At 35.9% G+C, this 21,208-nt stretch overlaps 1 protein-coding gene across 1 annotated transcript in view; it reads right to left on the bottom strand.

Annotated features, from left to right (window-relative positions):
* Positions 1-21,208, bottom strand: part of Plxdc2 (plexin domain containing 2) — a 405,253-nt gene that overhangs the window by 179,240 nt on the left and 204,805 nt on the right. The window contains exon 4 of the mRNA XM_052727523.1: positions 7,845-7,914. Coding sequence (XP_052583483.1) covers positions 7,845-7,914 — 70 coding nt within the window. The remainder of the gene's footprint in view (positions 1-7,844; positions 7,915-21,208) is intronic.

Genomic DNA, 21,208 nt, shown 5'->3' with positions numbered 1-21,208 from the left:
ATTAAGGTTTATATTTATAATTAAAATAATCCATGTTTGCCTCAGCCAGGGCTAGTCAGTAAGTGGAACCTGACAGATTCCTGCCAGTGAAGCTAGCACACCTGGTGAATTTACTGTTATTCAATCAATTCTGACATTGTGGAAGGACACAAATGTGTTTGTCTAGGTTTCTGACATAGTGTTCCCAGGACACCAATTATAAGACATTTCTTCCATTATTTTTTGCCTTCAGTAGAAACTTAAATTTCACCACTTCCTCTAGCTTAACTGGAAATTTTCCCATAGCCCTCAGGCGAGGCAGATCAGCAATGTAATGGGAGGCTAACACAATGATCATACTAGTCTTAGCCAACACAATAATTAGACCTATTATTTTTATATGCCTGAGATCTTGGACTATGGAGGTCGAAATAAGAGCTTAATTTTAAATACCATTTACATTCTAGCTACTAGTTTTCTGTTATTTCAGAAAAGCCATTAAAAAATAAAGATAGCATTGGAACAATGGACATACACAGAAATCTAACTCAAAGCCCAAAGCCAATGCCTCATGGGCAATGTAATTCAAAGTTTTTTATTGAGAGTTCAGTCTTCCATACATCTTTGAGTCATATTCTGAAGAAGAAAATGAATCTCAAGATTAATAAAGGCATCTGTGACGTGGCCAAAGGCGACCCATTCCATGGCTTTACTATAGCTGACTGAGACTTGTGACTTATCTGCAAAGTTCCTGTCACAGTCTCAATTCTCTTATTTGTTGAACTTGGAATGATTACAGAAACAAAATGTTTCTGATGAAAGAAAATGGAAGGAAATATTTCTAATTGGTTTATTATCAATTTCCATAATTACTTAAGAAAAACAAGGATTTGTAGTTAAAAAGAAAATTTAGAGCAAATGCACAATTTTTACCTCAAAAGAAACATAGTTTATTCTGGAGCCAGATATGAGTGACTATTGCCCTGAAATATAAATTGTTATACCCCAAATATCATGTTTTGATATGGTAATTGTTTCATAAAATTGACAGTTACACAACAAAGGAAGTTATAGATCAAGAGAATTTTCAAATACATTGGTAGAAATGTCAAGTAGCAACTCAGCAAACGTCAGAAATTTCAGCAAACTCAGGAAACCTCTGCTATATAGGCTTGAGATGGTACTGATAGCACTCTCACCTTTGGGTCTGTAGGATTTATACTTTAAAATGACTTACTTAATTGTCACAGGATATTAGGTCACATAAGGTGGAAAATGAATAGCTATCTAGAAAGTCAAAGTTAAACTCAAATAAAATTGATGCCCAAACATTCCCACTCTCCACAGTCAATCAATGGCATAGAATGCTTAACACTGGTGTGCTTTTTCTCCTCTGGGAACCTTGGTTCACAGAGCAAAGAATAGTAGAAGAAGCAGAATGATATATGTGACTACCTGATATATTAATTCCTATTACACACTGGTCACCTATGATACCAGAGTTAAGATCCAGGGACTACAACATTGCCAAAATTTTGAATTTCCTAGTTATAATCCTAGTGTGGCAGAATGTCTTCACCGGTAGTCATTGGAACTAATTTTTGATCTGTACTCAGAAATGATAAAAATAACTGTTAGAGTGGATATCCCAAGCTAGCCACATAACCATAGTTTTCTGTCATGAATGGATAAGCCCACTTAAGCTGGCCTTCAAAAAGTTAGACATTCCCATGAGTTAAGTTCCTGATTCCCTCTTGAGTTCCCTTGTGTACACTGTGGAGGGAAAGCTAAGAAACAATGGCACTGTAGAAAACAGTAGATAAACCTTACAGACAAATATTATAAAAAAGGAAAGTCTACAAATAATAAATGCAGTAATAATATATACTATTTACGTTAGGTTTTCTATGAAATATCTATCAGTAACATTAATTAAATCTTTACAAAAATTGTTAATAAGCAGCTGACTTTATTGTCTTCTTTTATGCATTAGGAAACTGAACTAAGAGAGAGTTGGCAATTTACTGAGGACAGAACCGTCTTGCCGATGGGCCTAACCACCCTGGATCAAGGGTATATCTTAACTGAGATGCCAGACGGCTTCTTCAAGAAAAAGAAGTTCATTTCCTGGCTTTGATATGTAGTGAGTGGATTCTTTCTGATTCACTGGGAGTGGCCAGGATCTGTCAGCTTGGACTATTAAAAAGTCCTTCACTTTCCAGCACTGGACAGTGTCGTGTGCAGCACCTTGTCACTTTACTGATTAAGTGGAGTTATTTTGACTCTCTTTGCAACTGGGTGATGCATGTATGCATTTGTGTGATAGCATTATTTAACTGGCTTGTGGCTGCCTTGGCAAGGAAAGAATGCATGAGAATATTGCTGCCAGTATTTCTCATAAATCACAGATCACAGGACACAGAGGTGCTTTGCAGAGATGAAAGTTGCTAAGTGCACTTAAACTCTGGAGACAGGCAGTCTCTTCTGAGGTTGCTAGGGTAATGGATGACAATGAGCATGTGTACTCTATTTTTTATCCAATCATCCATCTCAGGGGATCACCCCCATCCCTGTCTGTCTCCCATTCATGACTTGTCCCCTCAATGCTCATAATTCCTCTCTGTGATGGTTTTAACTACTCATCTTCATTCTACCTCTGCCTTTGGTAGTTTTCTTGTTTATTATCCTACTGAGTTAGCTATAGTTCTCAGGGGCATCACCTTCCTAGATCTTTCACTGCTCTAAACACCTGACTATTCCCCACCTCAGGAAGCCAGAGCTAATGGAACACATGTGTTCAGAACAGAAACAAAGATGCTTGAGAATGTATGATTCAAACCACCGCAGGGAAAAGAAATGTAGTAATGTTGCTGAATCTGCTGCTGCTGCTGCTGCTGCTGCTGCTGCTGCTGCTACTGCTGCTGCTGCTGCTGCTGACACTAGATGGGTTTAGGGGAAGAGTAAATGACCCAAGACAGCTGATAAAATGAGCTTATGGATGTTTGCAGGTATATCTTGGTGAATCACTCAGATACACTTTGGACAGAATCCTATTTGTCTCTGTCCTGACATCCATGAGACTTAAGCTTGTTACTTTAAATTGTCAATCCAGAATGGAAGGATTTGTTGCTGCTCGACATCTGTGGCTTGACTGTCTTCCACTAATGCACAGATAGATGACTGTGTGCTTGTTACCTCTGATGTTAATAATTACTTAAAAATATATAATAACTCCGTTCTTCACAAGTTTGGGATGGTTTGTGAATACATCACAATCTGTTTTTGAGGTTTTATCTTTGAAACAATATGGGGTAGTGTTTATAAATCATTGTGAGCTGTAACTAATCATCTCTCTTTCTTAAAAGCCTTTTATTCCTGCTATTAACCAAGTGTCTTGAAAAACCATGAAATGTAGTAGGTAGCTAGCCCAAGGTCATGGGAGGAGCAAATACCCACTACAATGAAATATTATTTGGAACTAAATTTAAAATACTGCTATTTGAAATCCAGAAGAAAAAAGGATGAAAAAATTTAGTAATATACTTCATGAAAATCAAACGATGACAATAGATATTATTTTAGTTTTAATATCTATTATGAAGGACCTTAAATACGTAAAAATGACTATTGACTTGACATAGAAGAAAACTCATTTGAATTTAATACTTCATGACTCAAAGACTAAGAGTTGTAGTTTGATTGACAGGGGCATGAATAGTCAATGAAGGAAGGGTAGAAGGGGGATTTGCATTTCACATTTTTGCTTGCTCTTTTTATCATTCACATATCATTTTTCCCATGTAAAAATTCATTACGTAATGGCAATTTTATATTTAATAGTTATCATATGGCAACTGAAGGAAATATATGCAAAAATTTTAAACAGTTATCAAAATGAAATGGCAATCAGAAATTCACATAGAAACAGAATATGGCAAATACTTCATACATTCAAAGTAGGCAACAAGCATTTCACTTTAGCTTCTTGATGTACTTCATCTTTAATCACTAATTGCATGTGGAAGTACTCACAGTTACATACACATTGACACCTGTCCACACAGTTAAGTTTTGTTTCTGAATCATGACAACTTCTTCTCTATCACTCATGTTTCCATCCCCAATTCTTCATAATCACATGGACCCATGCTGCTCTCTGATTAAAATGCCCTTGCTATTGATGGCCTCAGAAAGTAACAATAAAAATTCCAAACAACATGTAAAGTATCAGATTAGCAATTCAGTAGCAAATTAGGATATATATATATATATATATATATATATATATATATATATATATGAAATAAAATAAACAATGAAATGCAAGCAACAGGGCTTCGCTGAGCCATTAACGGACATGCTCTTGATGATGAACTGCATGGAGGACTAGTTTTGAGATATGTGAAATATTTGCATACTAAAATATGTTTTAAATAGAAAGATGAATAAATGCTTTCAGATTTTGCTGTCAGTGAACCAGAAAATAAGATGGTATTTTAAATTCATTTTCAACATTATTTGTATGGATGATTGAAGCTTTTGAATATTAAAATGTTCAATAACCAAAGACTATTTTATAGTTATAAATACAAGCCTGGTATTTAGTTTAATTTTAAAATTTAAAGTAGAAATGAAGTTTATTCACGATGACACATAAATATATACATGTATATAACCAAGATTTGCCACAATGAATTATGTGTTTGTCTGTATATTAAAATCAGTTTCTGAGTTGAAATTGTATTGATCTTAACAGCAATATGGGGTACTACCATGGAATTGATCTTAGATCTCACTCTTAAAGTTTGTGTGTGAGTGTGTGTATGTGCATATACGTGTGTGTGTGTGTGTGTGTGTGTGTGTGTGTGTGTGTGTGTGTGCGCACGCATGCCTGTGTGTGTAGAGGGTGGTTAAGAAAGCACGGAAAAAAAAACAAAACAGGTGAGGTAATGAGATTAGGAAGTATAGTTCAAAGCTTTTGCTTTATTTGTTTATACAGCTTGTAATCACCATGAAAACATTCTACTTTATTTATTACGTTGATATTGAAACAGGATCTAACAGAATTCTGAGACACAATCAAGGATAAATGATAGTTAATAAGATGGAAACTGATGTCCCTACTCAAAAATCCCTGGCCCTCACCTGGTAGTAATGGCCTGAGTTCAAGGTTTTAAACTTAATTACAGTTTCTATTCTCTTCTGAGCCCTCTATTGTGAGTAGCCTATTTAAGATATGCAATGACTCTGGATAGTTGTCACATTGTCTTTTTGTTTGTAACATCTCCTCATTCACAAAGGTCTACCAGAGTCTGTGGTTCAGATCTCCAAACTCATAGCTTTTTTCACTGCATTTTCATGGAGTCTTTTGACTGAAAGCTTTTCTAACCACAATGATTAAAAATTCAAATGATAGATCTTTCCTCTTCCCCTTTCCACTTCCCCTATTCTGGCTCAGAAATTATAGCTACAAAAAAATAGAAACTCTGCCATCTTGGGCTACCAAGATGACTCAGTGAGTAAAAGAGCTTGTTCCCATGTCAGATGACCAGAATTCTGTCCTGGAGACTCAGAGTAGAAGGACAACCTGCTCCTTCAATTTGTCCTTTGAGCCCCCTACATACTCTGTGGTACATATGCAGGCATGCATGCATGTGTACATATATATGTACCCTCATTTAATTAATTTAAGAATGAGCTTAAAACCAAGACTGTAGACAAATTTCTAAATGGTCTTATTAAATAAAAACCATGGAGCCAAATATAGGGGTGAAAGCCTTAGAGAGATCCAGGAAACAGGGAAAGCCACCAGCCAACATTACCTCACCAACTCTGCATCTTACTTCCTGTCTACCCACACCTTTATTTCCTTGCTGTTTGGCCCACTCATTAGCTATCTTAGCCCAGCTACCTCACTTCCTTGTCATTGTCTGTCTGTACAGACCTCCAGATCTCTATGGTTGGTACTGGGATTAAAGGTGTGTGTCACCACACTTGGCTCTGATCCCTAGTATGGCCTTGAACACACAGAGACCCTGCCTGCTAAGTGATCAGATTAAGGGCGTGTGCTGCCTCACTTCTTGTTTACTTAAAATGGCTGGCCTTTTCCCCCTGATCTTCAGGCAAGCTTTATTAAAGCACAAAGAAAATGTCACCACATTTCAGCACAAATAAAGTATCACATTTCTCCTTTTTTTGTCTAATAAAAATAAAAAAATTGAAGTTATAACTAATATAAGAAAAACTATATACAATAAGTATAATAACTATATACAATATATATAAGCAATAAATACATCAACAATGTCTAGTGCATAAAATATTCCATTATCTATCCTATTTTTGTGAGTCCAAAATATACCTAATTCACTATCTATCCTAATTTGCATTATCAACAGAAAACTATCTTATGATGTCTTTCAAACTTATACACTTTACTCCTCTTCCTGGGTTTCTTTTCTGAATTTCTTAATGAGGAAAATTGTTACTACAACTATCTAATCTTCAACTCCCTCAGAGACCCAAGAAGGAAATAATATTACCTGGTAAAACAGGAAGTGCAGTTTTAATTAATATAAGCCTTTGTGTGTTTACTTGGGTCTGAGAGGCTACGGACTGGGCAGGACACAGGAAAGCTTCCAGCTATACAAGACTACTACAATAATTATATTATTATTTATAATATCACATCATTATATAACATATTATCCATATTATTGTATTATTGCATAACTTATTATATAATACACTATTACAGTGCTATATAATTTCATACTATATAATGAAATACAATATTAACATTTAAAGAGAGAAAAATATGCTATCTAATTCCTCTACCATCACTCCTCCTTCTCCCCTGCCTCCCACTGTCAGATCAGACTAGATCTATTCTGTAAAACCCAAGGCTAGCAAGATTCCACTCAAGCTCCTGGTTTCAAGTTCCCACATCATTCTTTTCAAACCCACTCAGTATAGGCCACAGACTATGACTTTACTAAGCACTCGATTTTCTGGACTATCTTTTCTCTTTCCACTTTTTACTCATTGCCTCTTTGCCTTATAAAATCCTACCCACTTATAGGTCAGCTCCAAAGGTGGATTCTTTTCTAAACTGTTCTTGTGTTGCTCAACAGAAATCATCTCCTTTTGAGTAACTTCCTCCTCCTTGAGCATTTCTGATTACTGTTTGTGCATATCACTTCCCTTTCTGTGCCTTAGATGAGATGATGATCCCAGCCAAGAACCATAGTCTATCCTCCCTTCTACAAGTCATATTACCGGGTCTGGGTCAGAACCGCTTGGATGAACGAGCAGTACAAAAACAGTCAAGCTAGATGATTTTTTGGAAAATTTTAATGAGAATTTGTTTGCAGTGTGAAGATATTGGTCAGCATCTGAATTACCTTGGTGAAGTCTCTGATTTAAGTTTGATTTAAGCAAGGTACAGAGATTTATATATCAACCTTACTATTATAACTTAATTAGACAAAAAGAGTGTCTTTGAAATAATGCTTTTACAAAGAGGATAGGTATCATTGAAGATACTGTTTTGTTTTGTTTTTTTATTTAATTGAGGTATTTCAAAAAATGGTACTTCAAAGCACTAAGCATGATATAGCCATCTTCTCCGGTTGGTTACTGTGCACTACATTAAGCTAGATCTCAATTCATAGAAGCCCAATCACTGACATGAGTTTTTAAGTTTACTTGAGACAGGGGTCTACATTTTTATTACAGTGTGTATATATTGTGCACATGATTTCTTAATAAATTTCATCTATCTTGTAAGATAAGACACATTAAAAATAAAAACTGTAGTGAAATTGTAATTTTTTTTTTAGGTGAATACATAGAAAACAACTTACCCCCAGTTGCCACAGTGATTTCACGTAGAAAATGACCATAAAATGGAAAATCGAAGGACAGGTTCACTCTCTGCAAGAAACAACACCGAAAAAAGAAAAAAATCAATAATGTGAAGAATGGTATATGTAAACTAGAGAGCTTTTCAATTAAAGCTAAATGATGTTTCTCCTTTACTCAATTGGTATTGCAGTTGACCACTAAAAACTAAGTGTTGGATGGTACTAAAGAACATATTTTTCGCAATTACATTTCTGAAGCAAATGAAAAGAATAAAATTAGGTTATTATGGTCTATTAGACTCCTTTTCTTTTTACAAAGAGTATCTGGAAATTTAAATTCTAAATAAAGTTATTTTCTCTCAGTCCTTACCACTGTTATTTTATCATTTGCCAAGATCTTTCTGTCATTTGATGAGTAAGATATTTGTGAATATTTTTTTAACCAGTTGATTAAAAACCAGTAGATTGGAAAACAAAGATAGTGCTTTTTACACTATTATGGCTTTGTTTATTGTTTTTATGTAAAACTAAAATAAAAAAATGACTGATGGAAGATGATGTCATGGACCTGTAGATGCAGACGTTAAGGCATCGTCATGTTCGTTTATTGCAGTGAGCTATCCAGACATAGCATATTGTGTTCATTTTAAAAGCACATGGTTGCAGGATGAAGAGTAGCTACTGCAGAGTTACTTCAATTTGGTACAGGGGAAATTGGATAGATTCAGGCAGAAGGTTCAAAAGTCTTACATTTTTTGCTTTCCTAAAGGAGCCTAGAGCATCAATTCTTAACATATGAAATTGCATGTGTATATTTGGTTTAACACTAATGTATACAAAACTAGTAAGATACAACAGAATAGCTTTTTGTATGCCTAAAGCATTATGAGGCAAGACACAAGATCATGCAACACATAACACAATGACCTAAAATTAATAATTTATCTGTCTATCTGTCTGTCATATGTATATTCATCCATCTCTGTATACATACATACATATATGTATTTATTTGTATTCAAAGGCAAGTTAATTAGCCTGGGTTAAAGTTCAACAGCATGTGCAGACTTAACGTAAGGGCTATTACGTTAAAATCCAACCATTTCTACATTCTATTTCTCTGAATCTACAAATTAAAATGTAGAAGAGGATATCTGTTGGAATTTAGTTCTCTCCAATTTTGCAAATGATTGCTTTTTCATATCCTTCAGAGATTTCTAATGACTTATTTGGCACGAAGTTAATCATTCAGAATCTACAGTGACTTTCAATTACTTTTTCTTTCCTTTCTCTTGAAACCCACATCTTCTTAAAAAGTTTTTCATCACATTTATTTTATGTTAATGGTAAAATAAAAATGCTTTTACTGTGCCACTTGGAATGAGTGGTCATTGATAACACTAAAATGAAAGCAATAATACTAAACTGATGTGTCTGAAAGATGTCAAAAATAATCTGATGAGGGTAATTATCATAGTGGACAGAATCTCACCATTTTGATGTCTTCCCATGGTCATTAGTAATGCTACATCCTCACTAACATTTCACTTTAAATACTTGTCACTAACAGACCTAGTTTTGACCAAGGATGAAAGAGAATCACACTATCTATGTTTTCTCAGACACAGCAGGTATTTACATACGTTTTGAGTTAGACCACGGTGCACAAATAACACACAAGGTAAAGAAAATTAAATAGGCATTGAAAGAAACTTAAGAATCCATCATATTCAGGAAACACATCCGTGTTTGAACCACTTCCCTACTAAAATGGCCAGTTTATATACCTATCACCATGGCATTCTCTACCCCTTACAATAGCAATGTGGATAGCAGTTAGCAGGTGCTGTTGCTGAAGGGCTGCTAAATGCATACATTCTCTTGAGTCACTGCTGAGAACTCCCCCAACACACACACACACACACACACACACACACACACACACACACACACACCACATACACACACACCACACACACCACACACACACACACACACACACCACATACACACACACACCACACACACACACACACACACACACACACACACACACACACACACACACACAAACACAAATTTCTTTACAGATCCTTGGGTCCAGTACTCCTTGAAGATACTGTCTAGCATCACTTTGTTACCTTGTTCTAAAATCCTTTAGTCTGTAGTTTTTTGTCACTGAGAATAACAGGAATACTTAAGAATCACACTTAAGGCCTAGCCATAACTAGAACATGTTACTGGACAGCGCTATACCTTATAGTCCTTCTCATGACAGCCATAAACTGCAGCTTCTGGTTCTTTACAACCAATACTCTTAACTTCTGGCTCCTGTCTTACATGATACATGAACCTTACTTAGTCATGGTTTCTATATGTTTTTTCAAGTGTTACTCTAGTTTGAGTTGTTCCTCCAAGTCAACACACATCCAATGACTGAGGAAAATTCATAACAGAAAACAAAACATAAAAACTTCATGTGAAAGAGAGTGCATATACATGCCCAAATGTATATGTAATGTGTGTGATGGGGTATGGGGTCTGCATGTATGATTCATGGGCATGCTCCTATATGAAGGTAGACATGCACAGGAAGATCAGAGGTGTGTGTAGAAGGTTCTCGTTTTCTACTTTGTTAGAGGTGGGGCCTCTTTTCTTTTGTTGTCTGCTTTCATGCATGACAGACTGAAGCTGGCCCAAGAGTATACAGGGATTATCCACTCTGCCTTCCACCTTGTACCAGGATTGAAGATTACAATGGCTTTGTATGGGCTTAGGGATTTCATTTCATATTCTCATGACTCTGCAGAAAGAACTTTATGGACTAAACTATTTCCCCAGCCTAGATAGAACCTGTGTTTGGAGGGTGATCTTGGAAGATACATGCTGAGAGATACAGGTATATTGTGGGGAAAATAGTGTAAGACAGGGGACATGAGATGTATCACTGTGTAAAGTTTCTGCTATACAAGCATAAAGATCTGAGTTTGGATACTGAGTACCCCATAGCAAGCTGGGCATTAACCCTAGAGGTATGATCTGGAAAAAGTATATTCTGGGAAACTTGCAATCCAGACAATCCAGTCCCAAACAGTGAGCTCCAGGTTCAGTGAGAAACCCTGTCTCAGAAGATAAGATAGAGAAGCAATTGAGGAAAAGGGGCTGATGTTAACACCTGGCATCCACATGCACCTACACAGGTGAATACACTCACACATACACATATGGACACATGCATATGCAACCATATATAAAACACACACACATGAAAGACAAAAACCAAGAATGAATGGGTACTACACAGGATACACTACACTATAGTCCATAAACACAAAAGAACATCCAATTTACAAAGTTCAAGTTATCTGAACAGTTTCTGTCAACAAGCTCTTTGAAACACTGGGGAACGTGCCTGAATATCACTGGAGGGCAGGAAGCGGCACATTCTTCCAGCAACTGATTCTTTGTATTGACTCAGGTTGCTCAATTGCCTTCCAACTTGCACCATGCCTCCGGCAGAAAGAAGAGATATCACTCACGGTAGGAAGCTATTCATATGTGAGAAACAACTGTCCATCAGTGGACAGTAAAGAATCAACAAGGGCCACTAAGGTGGAATTTCAGAGTTCAACCATTACTTCTTAGCTCAGGTTTGTCTTCCCAGAATAAATCACTCATCAGTCTCAATATCTATATGTACAAACTGAATGGCTTTACATGGTCTTGGTCTTATTTTACAACCACTTCAGTGTGAAAACTACTCAGAGTCAGAGTGGTTAAGTATGGCTCAGGGAGGAAACTAAGACTTTGAACCTAGGTTGGATTACAGAGGCAATGATCTCAAATACTGAGATATAAAGACAAAATTAGGAAAATAATTAGTATTTCACCTAAATGAGTGTTACAGCGAAATACCAATATAAACAATTAAGCACTAGAATTTTATTAAGTGCCTTCAAGGCAAATGATTACTCAACATAATTGCCCATAACTAATTAGATTATTATTTTTCCCAGGATGATACATATAAAAGAGTAGTCAGACAAAGATAAGGGGAAGTTGTATTTGTTCATGTTTTCAATCTTCATTCATCCTCTTGTATGAAACAGGCAGGTAGGACAGTGAGTAAGGTTCAGAGTCTCCTTAGTGATGGGGAAAGTATCACTGAAGGATCCCCAATAGAACCATGTAGAGGGAAAGTTTCATGAAAAAGTGGCATTTGAGCCTAAGTTCAGGGAACCAAAATTGACTTTTTAAACAGGAAATACCGTAAGTTCTTCACAAGGACCTTAAGGTAAGACCCAAAGGTTTGAAACTGCAAGAGGAAACCATATGAGTAACCTATCAAGAAAGGCAATAACTTTCTGAGTAGAACTTTCGTTGACCCAAAGATAATAGCAAGAACTGACCCACGGGACTGCACAATACTACAAAATCTCTGTACAGCAAAGGGAACAATGACCACAGTGCAGAAGAGACGGCTTATAGAGTAGAAGAAAATCCTTAGCAGTGATTCATCCTCTGACACTTACTATCTAGAATGTATGAAGACCTCAAAACATTAAAAATCAAGAGTGAGTAATCCAATTAATAAATGGGAAAATGAACTGAAAAGATACTTTTTATATAAAGAACACAAAGTTAATAAATGCATAAAAACACATCCAACATTTTAGAGAAATTCACCTAAAACCCACTGATATTCCATTTCACCCCAGTCCAAGTGGCTGTCATTGAGAAACAAAAATAATGAAAAAATCAGAAGTCGGTGAGGATGTGGTAGGAAAAGAGACATATGGTCTAGCTATATCACTCCTGGGTGTATACCTGAAGGAACCTAAAGGCAACACCTTCATATACCTACGTTTACCACAGCATCATTCTGAAGAGCCAAACTACAGAATCAGCCTAGGTAGCTATCAGTAAATAAACAGACAAAGAAAATGTTGCACCCATACACAATGGAGGGCTATTGAGATGTTACATAGAATTCAATCACATTATGTGCAGGAAAATGGTTGGAACTAGAGATCATTATGTAAGTTAAACACTATACTCAGAATGGCAGATACCATATGTTTCCTTTATATGTGAAATCTTGAAGAAAATAAGAATGTATAATGGAAAATAAGAGAAAACAAACAAATAAGCAAACAACAGGCCCCATGGGAAGGTAGTGTTAATGTTGAGTAATAAGGGAAATAGATACAGTCCAAAACACTTTATATATGTGTCTGAGATTGGTATAAAGAGACCCAGTTTTGGGGGCATGAGGGATGGCTCAGCAGTTAAGACCACTTGTTGTCCTTCCAGAGGACTTGGCTTTGATTTGCAACACACATATGGCAGCTTATAACCCTCTGTAACTTTAGTTTGATGGGCTCCAATAACTACTGGTCCCAGTGTGCACTCCATATGCACATGCTACACAGATATTCGTGCAGACAAAACAGCCATATATATAAAACAAATGAATAAAATTTTAATAACAGCCATTGTACAGTTAATACATCCTAATTTAAAAGAATCTGAATGCATGGAATACAGAAGAGAGACTGTAGCATATACAGTAATACAGAAGAACTCTGTACTATTGGACGTGAAAACTGGAGATATAGACTAGGGTGACAATGTGGATTTTCAGCTGGAAGAGTGGTAAGTCACAGGAACACCAACTAAGCTGATGAAAGCAGGAGGAAAGGTCATGTGTGTTAGCTGCAAGAACATGTGCTGTCACTAATTAGTTATGCATCCTTTAACTATGCAATAAACATTAATTAAAAGTTGCCCCAAACTGTTTAGGAACTCTGCTGTAACCAAAAGGTTAAGGGAACCCTGGGCATCATCAAAAATTATAAACCATAGCAACAACAAAAAATCACACAGAAACTGGTAGAGTAAATCTAACCTTAGACTTTATACAATGCCAGGAAATATTTAATGTTAAAGGGAAAAAATGATTAAGGAAAATGACTGTGTAAAGTCTCAACTAATGGATTAGTATTCTGAGCAAAACACAAAGGAACATGGCAAAGTATAGCATTAAAGAAGGTCCTCAGTTTGACCCCCAGCATTAGCCAGAAGTTCTAAAACTCAGAACCAAAAATAAATAAATAAATAAAAGGTATAAGAAAAATAATAAAAGCAATTAAATGTGGTATCTGTCTTAGTTTTGTGGAAAGGTGGGGAAGTGAGAATTTTCCAGATAAGCAAATGAATCATTGGTCTCATGATAGAAGACAATTCTGGAAGCATGCTTTGAAGAGCTGGTAGAATTATGAGGCCAGATAATTGGATGTGAAATGAGGGCAGCTATATCTATCTGTGACTATGGCTTTCAAAATCACATAGCATGTTCTAAACACATATTCTCTCAGTTTCCTTTTTTTAAGTGTTATTTTAAATTTTATCCTTTTTAATTATGTGTACATGTGTGGGTCTGTGAATAGGTATACACATATGAGTGCTGGTACCTGCCCATAACAGAGGAATCTGATCCCCCATTTATGAACCACCTAATGTGGGTGCTGATAATAAAACTCTGTGCTCTTAACCAATGAGCCAACTCTCCAACCCTATCTCTCAAAATTTCTGTTGACAGTTAAATCAGGCATGTCCAGAGTCATAGATCCAGACTGATGTCTGACATTCCATAGACAGATTCTTGATACTTTCACATATTTCAGACTATTTATTATCATCTATGCTGTGGTTCTTGTAGTAATTCCAACATTACAACTAGTTGCAAACAGTTGCAACTAAAATATCTCTTTTCCTCATTTAACTTGTCTATTCCTCAGTAGTTTCATGACAGCAAGTTCAGTCACATACACAGTCAATGCTGTGTATGTGAACTCTTGAAGACAGAAGCCTGTTCACTAGCTTATTGACACATCACCAGGCATATATTTTACAACCTTCTTTTAGTAAAATTTTCTTTTTAAACTTTTATCATACTTTACTAATTTTTGAATATAATAAGTTGGCAATCAAGCTGTGGGTCCCATTTATAATTCCCAGAACCATGTTTTACAGAAACACCATTAACACAAACTGCTATTTGTTTTAGGAAGGCTCCTCGTTTTGGTGATAAATCTAAACTTGCAAAGTCTCCTGAGTCTTTTTATTTTCTGTTTATTGGGCACAAAACTGCTGAAAGCAGCTTAAAGGAGGAAAATTAGTAATAACTAAAGTTTTAATAATTGCTGATCTCATAAGACTATAATAACAAAGGATCTAAAAACTGTATGTTCAAGAATGAACTGAATTTTCATCAGATTTTATACAATGGATTTTCAAATTCTACCTTTAATCATTCAAATAACTTTTATTTGAAGGTCACATATTTATCTATTTAACATGTCAGCATGGAGGAATATCATTAATATGATTATTGGCATAGGAGAATTTATTTTAATCTCATGTTATCAAATAAAATCTTGATCACACTGTTTCAGGTAAGTGATGTATAATTAAGTATGAACTTTGTGCAATAACACAATTTAATACAATGTTGTTTTATTTACTCAGGTGTTTCTAGCAAAAGTTGCTTATTTTTAGGAAATGTTGGGTTTCTAGTAAGTAAACGTGATTTAATAAACATTGGATAAACATGATTGATTTGATTTGGTGTGATCTGTTTCTGCAAGATGCACATAGCAAGGGAAAAATTTTGTTGATACTGAAAAAGGCACATAAACTCCTTTCCCTGGCAGATGACAGCAGCATTGATCCCTGACTAATCAGAAGGCATGTCTTTTACAGTCTTCATTCAGTGAGACTTCATTTTTGAACTTTGTGTCATTCTTTTCTAGTTATTGAACATGCTCGCAGCATTTTGTGAAGGTTGACACCTGGAGTGACATGTCATCTTGTTGGGTTAGTGGCTGTCTTAGTTATGGTTTCTGTTGCTGTGATGAAACAACTTGACCAAGAGCAAGTTGGTGACAAAAGGATTTATTTGGCTTTATTTGACATCATCTTGGGTTGGTGGCTGTCTTAGTTAGAGTCTCTATTGCTGTGATGAAACAACATCACCAAGAGCAAGTTGGTAAAGAAAGGGTTTATTTGGCTTATACTTCCGCATCACCATCTACAATTAAAGGAAGTCAGGACAGGAACTCAAACAGGGTAGGAATGTAGAGACAGGAGCTGATGCAGAGGCTATCGAGGGCTGTTACTGGCTTGCTCATTATTGCTGGCTTAGCTTGCTTTCTTATAGAACACAGGACCTCCAGTCCAGGGATGGCACCACCCACCATGGCCTGGACCCTCCCCCATCAGTCACTAATTAAGAAAATACCATAGAGCCAGATCTTATGGAGGAATTTTCTCAGTTGAGGTTCCCTCCTTTCAGATAATTCTAGCTTGTGTCAAGTTGACATAAAACTAGCCAGCACAGTGACTTTATGACATTTAACCTTAATGTAAAGACTATTCTTGAAAAGGTGATTCAAGGGATCAAATGACTAAATATTGCCTAAATCTCTATAAGCACTGAGTTAATAATGGTTAACAATGAATTATGTTCATGAATGTGTCTAGCACACCAATAGTTCTCTAAAATTAGTTTCCTAAATAAAAATTGTCCTCATTTACTTCTTGATAAACTGGAGAAAATTATTAAATTATGTATTCCTTCAATATTTGAACATGCTATCAAGTGCTTTCATAAGGAAGAATTAAGCCAATTAAGGGAAATTGTTTTTTAGTAGAGTTGATGTCAGGACTACAGGTAATATTTCTGAGCAGTATCACAATGCACTCATCTGGCTGCTTTGAATAAACGTAAGTACTATATTTACAGGGGTTAGGAGGATGGGATTAACATTTAATTTGACAGACATGCTAAGTGTTTATCTGTACTTAAAGAGGATGAATGTGAAATTTAGTAAGTAAAAATGTGATGATAAGCAAAAAACTTGTTATTTACAAAAAGAATTATAGTAATTTGGCAGTGAAGAAAGAGAAACTATCAGGAGCCTCCATCAGCAGGTATTGATGTTGACATCCAAGGAAATACACTGTCTTCATGCATGGCATTATCTGTTTTTTTCCACAGAAATCGAATGCTTGAGTCTATGTAATTACAAACACTGGAGATCTGCTCTTACAGAACTAGAGACCGGACAGTGTCAGGTCCAGCTCAGGTGTGGAAAGAAGCTTCTTGATAAACCATCTCATGGATGAGACATCTAAGAGCATCTAAGAGTAGCAGCAAGGGGTGGGGCAAGCTTATTTTTAGAGCATATACTTTTTTTTCTCACAGCTAACTGTGAGATAATAATATCAGCCAATCCTTTGAGGGCAGGGTTATCAAGACCTGATTGGCTCTTACTGGATACCCTGTTCAGCTTTGTTGCTTTAGGGGATTAAGATTCAAACCTACCAATTTTAGCCATGTCAATGCACCTCCTAATATGATGCACATGGAAGGACAAAGTTCTAATATCACTGCATTCTTGCTAGAGGAGGACATCTTCAATTAACCATGAGGAAATTTCAAGCTCATAAAAGAAAACAAAAAAGAAAGAAAGAAAGAAAGAAAGGGTCATTAAAAAGATGTGGGGAATAAATGCAACTTAAGTCCTACATGGGGCCAGCATGGGAACAAGGATGATAGTTAGATAATGATGTACAATTAATAAAATTAGAATAAGATATATAGATTAATTAAAGGTATGGGACCAATGTAATTAACTATCATGTTATTATTTTAAAGGCAGTTTTATAGGACAGGGAAAAAGCTATGTGGGTACTCTCAGAAAAATTTACAGGTTTTTAGAAGTCTGATATTATTTCAGCTCTGAACTCTGCAAAGAAGTCATGAATTGAAACCATTAGAATGTAGTAGGACTATCATTTCAAAGCACGAGGGTTTGACTCAAAAACTCTGTCTTGACAATTACATCTTTTGTTTATACTAGTGATTGTATCACTTCAAAACTAGTGATAACCTCAAAGCCTAAACATTGTCAGACCTTCCTGTCTCTTCAGACATAAAAAAACTTCATTGTGTCTAATGGAGGCTTGCTGTCTGTGGGTCAGCCAGAGCCCAGGGCAGACATTTCTAGATGTTTGCTAAACAATAGAAAAGAAATGGAGTATAGAGTTCAGGATGTTCTGGGGCCAAGTGACATAGCCAAATGCACCATTTTTAATTTTTTTTTAAATTTTCTTCAAAATGTAGGAATAAATGTGACACATATTTACAATACTAAGACAAAGTAAAACAAATTTTAAACTCTGAAAGTGACAGAGAGCACTCTTCTCAGACTAAAACTGTTTAACTAACTGTGGGAAAAGCACTGAACTTCTGTCTTCACACTAAATGACCTCCTTATCCTAATTTGAAATTCTATTCTCCCCTTCCCCATACTGAGAAATAAGATGCTTCTATTGCTTATCATTAGAGGTAGATTCAGAAATTGAGTCTCTAAACTTCCATTCAGTTTATTTTTTAAATTTCTTCATATTAATTTCCTCTCGCATGAGAACTTACAGAAATGCATTTACCTACAGTGAAGTATTATAAATTTAAGCATGTCCTTATGTTGTACAAGAATGTTCCAGTCATTTACAGCCACAGACAACATCTATACACTTAACTCAACTTTCTCTGTAATCTCCACACAGTGACTGCATGGCCTAAGAACACACTTCTCAGAATGTATCCCCTTTACTCAGTCATTCTTCACTGTACAACTGCATGAGTAGGAAAACATCAAATGACAGGTTTCTACAACAGGAAAATGTTAAAGAGACAATAGAATATGGAGAGATGTGTATGTACAAATACCAGTGATGCAAACGTCTTTTGATTTAACATAGATTCTGCTTCCAAGCAACAAATAATCCTCACACAATCCAAAATGAAATAATGTAGCAGGAAGAATAATTAACAAGACTTATTCCATGTAGGATTTGCAAAAATTGGATATTTTAACCAATTCTCACATTATGGGAGGAGTCAACAGGACATGGGTTGTGAATCCAATGACTGAGATCATTAGAAACCTAATTAAAGGATCAAAATGTTCATGTAAGGGAGCTAGTCAATATGCAGACACACAGACCTGGGAACTGGCTAGTCTTTTGACAACTACACTCCATCAATGCAATTGATTTTCAGAGTTAGACATTCTATCCTCTCCAGCATTTTTGTTGGTAACAAACTAATGTTTAACTAACCCTGCATATGGAGCGACACTCATCAAGGGAGATTCATAAACTTGAAAGTGCAATGTAAATTTGAGCAGATGTACTGGCTGCTTAGAATTAGAGATTAAGGAAACTATCACCACAACGTGTTTTCCCTAACTCATTGGTATGTCCATAATGCTCTAAGTTGGAGAGGAGTATTGTACTTCACTTAGGTGTATATATGTTGGTCTCCACTGAATATACTCTCTGTACCTCAATTAATACCATGTCTCCATCTCTAAAAACCATTTCTCACAAACAGTAAGAAGTTCCTGAAATCAGCAAGCTACACAGGGCCCAAGGTTTTACAAGCATTAAACAACAGCTGAGTTGGCGGGAGGTGGGTAGAAGAAACCCCCTGACCTATCTAGATGCCTGAGAGTTATGCAGACAATTGAGGGCTTCCAGCTTTCATGAGTTGTCACTCATGCTGGATACCCTTTTGGTAATACAGCTACCTTGAGTTGTCCATGGTTCTGTAAATAACTGCCCAACCAAACTCTTCAAAGTAATACAATAAATTACTTAGATAATCCAGTACATTAGTCCATTGGATTGTCAAATTGGAATTTCATCAAATCCTTAACTCAGATCTGGATTCAGCATTGGCAGCTAAAATCCTGCAGTTCCCACAAATGCCCAGTACTGTTGGTATTGTCTCTGATTTCATTTTGGATAGAGAGGTTCTATGTAACATACGTAGTATTTGAAACTCTGAATCCATTGCTAAGAGGAAACTTTGACAAGTGTAAAACAGGATAAAATGACAAGCAGACTGATTTCTGGATAACATCACCTCAGTGTATTTATGTGGTTGAGGTTATATTCCCTGAAATTTTCTACTGGAAGTATTGAAGTGCTGACTTGGGAGACCCTGTTTCTGACTGAGTATACCCGGAAACATGGATGACTCAGTCCTTTGGCATCACTGATGCTCACACAGGCAGGGCAACAGAACATTCCTGTGAGTTTAGAAATATCATTCCTACTATTTAGAGCTCCACAATGCCCTTCCTATTTTCAGTAGATTCCAATATTCCCTTCAGAAAATAGAGCTCCCAATTTCCAGACATTAGGAAATAACTGTTTTAAAGTTAAATATTTACATACTAAATATCACTATTAATGTAGAAGACACTCTTAACATTGGGTCAGGTACTATTTTAAGCATAGTACAAGTGTTACATCATTGAATCTTAGTGACAAGCTTAGAGGTTCAATGCTATTATTATTCCCATTTAATAAATTAAGAAAAGATAAACATCACATTCATGGTCACACTAGTTGCTGACAGAGTGCATACTCAGATCCAAGCTATCTGGTCCTAAGCCCCTGGCTCATCATTTCATCAAGCTGTTTCCCAGCTCATATGCGAAGGTTTGGAATGCAGTAGTTGAAGTTCATCAGAAGGTTTAAATAATTCAAAACATGATTACGTGTTAAAAATGACATTTAGACCAAGTTCAACATTAGCTCTTTATCTTCACTTGTAAAGAAATAAACTTATATTTGTAAATAATTTTAAATTAAATTTACAGAAGAATACAAAGAGACTGTCTCTGATTTTATGAAGATTTTTAAATTTTAAATTTTAAATTTATACTACTTTTGCTAATGTATTGATTTTCAAAGCTAAGGTATTTGATGCTTGTCAGCACTGTAAAGAGTATCCCCAACCTGAGCTGCAGAGAAGGCTCAGTGAGTAAAGGTGCTTGATAACTAGACTATTGACCTGAGTTAGACCTCTGGGACTAACATGGTAAAAGGAAAAGAGATACTTATGCAACCTGTCTTCTGATCTCTGTATGTATAAACACACACACACACACACACACACACACCACTTAAACAAATACAATAAAAAAAGACCTCTGCCACAAACAATACCCAACCCATACCTGAAGTTCAGCCCATGTCAAAGCAGTACTTACTTCTCTTTCATAGGACCTAAGTTGTTTTCTTGACACCCACATCCAGTGGCTCACAACCATCTGTAATTCTGTTTATAGGGGATCAGAGGCCCTCTTCAGGCCTCCATGGACATCTATACACAAGTGGTTTACATACATATACTCAGGCATACACATAAAATAAACATAAATAAATATTATTTTAAAAAAATACAGTGCTTGAGTTTATATTTCAGTAAAACACATGTAAGT

Source organism: Peromyscus californicus, unplaced genomic scaffold, assembly GCF_007827085.1.
Source record: "Peromyscus californicus insignis strain IS unplaced genomic scaffold, ASM782708v3 Scaffold_8__1_contigs__length_139910024, whole genome shotgun sequence".
NCBI classification, from domain to species: Eukaryota; Metazoa; Chordata; class Mammalia; order Rodentia; family Cricetidae; genus Peromyscus; species Peromyscus californicus.
The sequence above is the reverse complement of the archived record's forward strand: the minus strand, read 5'-3'. Positions and strand labels throughout refer to the sequence as shown.